General features: G+C 38.1%; 1 protein-coding gene across 1 annotated transcript in view; it reads left to right on the top strand.

The window, feature by feature from the left end:
- Nucleotides 1–4308, top strand: part of akap1b (A kinase (PRKA) anchor protein 1b) — a gene marked incomplete at its 5' end in the record, with an annotated part of 106718 nt that overhangs the window by 59732 nt on the left and 42678 nt on the right. Inside the window, 1 exon segment of the mRNA XM_037677356.1 lies at nucleotides 2142–2292. Coding sequence (XP_037533284.1) covers nucleotides 2142–2292 — 151 coding nt within the window.

Below are 4308 nucleotides of genomic sequence, written 5' to 3'. Positions count from 1 at the left end.
TATGAGTTTTTATAACTGCTTATTGTTGTTGCTGTTGTCCATTGTTGTCATCTTTCTTTGTTGAAATCAGGTCTCTCTTGTAAATGAGTCCTCGAGGCTCAATGGGATTTACCTGTATAAATAAAGGTTGATTGATAGTCCAGTTTCTGATAGTCGAAGGTTTGGCTTCAAAAGCAAAGGAGGGGTTCCTCCAGTGGACGTCTCCTTTCGCTTTAAGGAGAGCTGACACAAAATGGTGACCGATTTCCTCTGTGGCTTTGACCAGAGAGTGTCTCACAGTAAAATCGCAACACCGTGTTCTTTTCACAGATCAGAGAGCAGGTTAATCCTTTGTTGTTGTTTTTTTTAGCACAAATGCACTCGCTAAAGCTGACCAACGCTTAATTTAACTTTCGACGGAGCACAGCGTTTTGCACTTGTCAGAATATGGCAACACTACGGCAAGCCGGCCGTAGTTAGCTTGTAGCTTCGCTACTTAGCTCTCGAAGAAAACAGACTTTAACACCATTTATGCACAGTTTTCAACGCAATAAAACATAACGAGTAAATCTGACAACTCTGATTTTACATCAGACACAGCATTACTGCGGTTAGCCGGTAGAATACATATCTCTATTATAAGCTAAATGTCTATTGTTTCTACCGTGTGCCACATATATTGCATATTCCTAGCGCTGTCTCCAGACCATACTGCATAGCTGTTCTCACCACTGCCTTGTAAAATTTTTCTTTGACCATCCAGATATACACTGAGCACCATTTGCTAACACGGCATGATAAAAACGGCTACAAGTCGTGGGATTAGCTTACTTACCACCTTTGTTTGACGTCTTACGACCATAAACTTCTGTGATAAATCCACAATGTCAAATATTATTCCTCGGTATGCCATGAAATATGCAGTATAAAGCTTGGAAAAGCACTAGAAGCCAAAGAAGTTGTATGTAGCTAGCTTCTTTGCACGTCAGCTCCGAGATTCCAAAAGACGCTGATTGGCCGGAATGAAAGTTCGCATGTGATTTAATTTGTTGATTTTTTTTAACTTCTTCGTAAACTTACGTTGTCGCTACACAAATCACGTGACACAAATCTGTTTTGACCGGGGGTGGGTCCTTTCCCCCAGTCTGCACGTATTTCTGCGCTGCATACAGACAGATTGTAGAGACCACTGTGCTCAGGCTGACAATTTATTACAAAGCGAGGGATAACTGGACATTTTGCTTGGGCATTTGCACAGTTGCACTAACTGCGCAACATAGATTTTCTTGTGCGCATAGAATGTGCGAGCAGTGCGTGATTGCGTAGGCACGCAGCTTAGAGGGAACATAGCTGCTAACCACATCAGAACATGTTTCTACCTCATGTACCACCTACACATGTACTAATCAACACGTGTCTCTAGTCTTGTCTCTAAATTACTTGTTTAGATTGAAATGTTTAGATTAGGTTAGATGTCTTTTTGCATTTATTGTAGGTCTGTTTGTATTTATTGTTCTGTTGTGTATCTGCACTGTGTTGTTTTGTATTTGCACTTTATGTTGTGTTGCATCGTGATTCTGGGAAACGCTGTTTCATTTCAATATGTACTTGTACATAGTTGAAATGACAATAAAACTTCCCTGACTCTGACAAATTCATACTAGTTCATGCAAACAATGTTTTTGTACATTTGTACATTTTCATCAGTGAGTTCTAATGGCAGCCGCTAGCTGCAACAATTCCTGATCAATCTTAGGTCACTTCCTGCAGGAATTTCATATTTCTGCTGAAATAACCATGTAGTGTGAAACGGATGATACTGTAAAGGTGTTAAGTGTTTGCTTGAAAGGTTCTGAAAACTTTGAGATTTTAGATGTTCTAAAACAGCAATCCACCTGTTACACTTATCAGGAAGTCCTTTTTCCCCAAAAGGATGTAATTTCAAAAGCCATCTACAGAGAAGATAAAAGTTATTCACAAGGTTTACACCAAACACTGAGAGCCCTGAGATAGGTGTGTGTTTTATTTGTTCTTTCTGTGCGGTCAGCAGTCTTTAACACATAAATAATGCATACAAGTCTCTGTATGTGAAATGCTCTGTTGCGTCTGTTCGTTTGTGCTTGTTCAGTTAAATTCCAAGAGTCTGGTGTTTCTTCTTCCAGTTGGTGTCATCTGTGCAGCTCCAGCAGTGGAAGGAGCCTGGTGGAGAGCTCAGGTCATTACATTCTACAAAGAAACAGATGAAGTGGAGATCAGATACGTTGATTATGGAGGCTACGACAGGGTAAAGATCGACTTGCTGCGACAAATCAGGTGAGTCGTTGATTTAATCAAACAGAAGGGAGAGACAAATGTCTTCCGATCAGTGGTTTGACGGTTTGATATTGAGAAGGTGTTGAAACTTTCATGGCTCCTGATCTAAGAACTGATGTGTAGTTATACACATATGTGTGTTTATGTATATTATGTGAATGTTACTTGTTGGATAAAAGCTCTTTAAGTGGTAAGAGTACAGGAATGTGCTATATCAGGTGCCCAATACATTGATTGTGATTTAAGCTGTTACGATAATTTATTATCCTTGTAATAGCTCTTTAAATAAATAGCCACACAGAAGAGGTAGATATTTTCTTAATCCCAGGTTTTAATCTTGCAAGATGGAGCAGTGTTGAAATACAAGCATCAAAATGTTACATGATGCTCCGTCCCCAGTCTGCTCACCGAGAGCCCAGGAGTCTTTTTATAAATGTTACCAGACAAAGGCGAGGTCAGACGACTGCTGCAGCCTCTGATCCAGACAAAACAACATTTTAATTAGGGGTGCGAATCTCTCTGTGTCTGGTGATCCGATTCGATTCCAATTTTTGGAGTCACGATACGATTTTAAAATCGATTTTTAGATTCGGCAACGATTTTTCAATTGACATGGTCATAAATTTAGTTTCAATTATAATGTATATGTAACTGACAAGCTGAAAAGATTAAACAACAGTGTAATCAAATAGAACATTTATTTAAAACAATCATTTAGTTCCTTACTGTATCAAATCTTTTTGATTAATTTTATGTTTATACCAAAAATAGAAAAAATATAGGAGTGTATAAAATTCTGTAACTTAAATGACCAGTATTAGGTTAGCTTAGCTGCCTGAATTTTTCTAAAAAAAATAATTCATCCATCCATCATCTTTACCCACTTCTTCCTTTTCGAGTCACTGGTGTCACTGGTGCCCATATCAGCCATCATTGTGTGAGAGGCGGAGGACAACAGGTCTCCAGTCCATCACAGACAAATAATTCAAAATATATAAATATAAAAGTAAACAGACTTCAGCCTAACATAGTACAATAACCTTTAACTCAAAATAAAATACAGACTTCAGTTATTTTTAACCATATTGCTCTAACATTTGTTATATTTTCAAAACTTAACCTAATATGAAATATACAGACTTCAGTCTTAACCATATTGATTCATATTTGGTAAATCTTTAACTAAATTTAAAAACCTGTGCAAGTTTGCACAAAAACTTCTGAACTATAATTTATAAATCATAAACTGTCTCATTTAGAACTGGCTCCAGGAGATGTGTCATTTCTTCAACCTGTTAAAAAGACAAATTACATAAAGTTTGTTGGAACAACTTATCTATAAGTTTTAGTTTAATGTGAGAAATAACAGTTTCCTTTGAGCTGCAGCTGCATCAGAGCTTCTCCCATCTGTTGTTTCATGGTGAAGTTGTGGAGCTGCTTTGTCTCAAAAAAAAAAATCTTACACGGAGGAATAACGTACATTAAATCCATCGTATTAAAATAAAGCTGAACCCGTCACCTTCCACTGAGCTGTGTGATCATAAATCCTTAGTGATGCAGCAGGAGATGGAGAGGGAACTCTTCACAGCCTTTGGAGAATCAGCTGGAAGTTTGTTGCAGAGTTCACTGGTCGACTGCTTCACTTTCATCTTCTGTGAATTTTGTCTTATTTCCAAAAACTGTACCGCAATTTTATTTTACTCTTCTTGTAAACAACTGTGCTCTGGTGAAGCTCTGTCTTCCCCCGGAACATTGTAGGATCTGAAATGATTTTTAAAGACGAAGCAGCGGGTTGAATCACGCTGTCCTCCATGCTAACAGGCTCCATTCAGATAAAGGGAGCTGGCTAACTAGCTGCTGTACGGTGGCCTACACGGCTCAATTCTACGGCGGCCGAACGGGGAGTAGGAGCAAAAAAAATATTAAACTTAAATACATTTTAAAATTGATTTATGGACCTTTAAAAACTATTCGCCAGGACTAAGAATCTAGATTCATTGAAAAAATGATTTTTTT

This window comes from Nematolebias whitei, chromosome 6 (genome assembly GCF_014905685.2).
Source record: "Nematolebias whitei isolate Nwh7 chromosome 6, NemWhi1, whole genome shotgun sequence".
NCBI lineage: Eukaryota > Metazoa > Chordata > Actinopteri > Cyprinodontiformes > Rivulidae > Nematolebias > Nematolebias whitei.
Note: the sequence above shows the minus strand (reverse complement) of the source record. Positions and strands in the feature narration are given on the sequence as shown.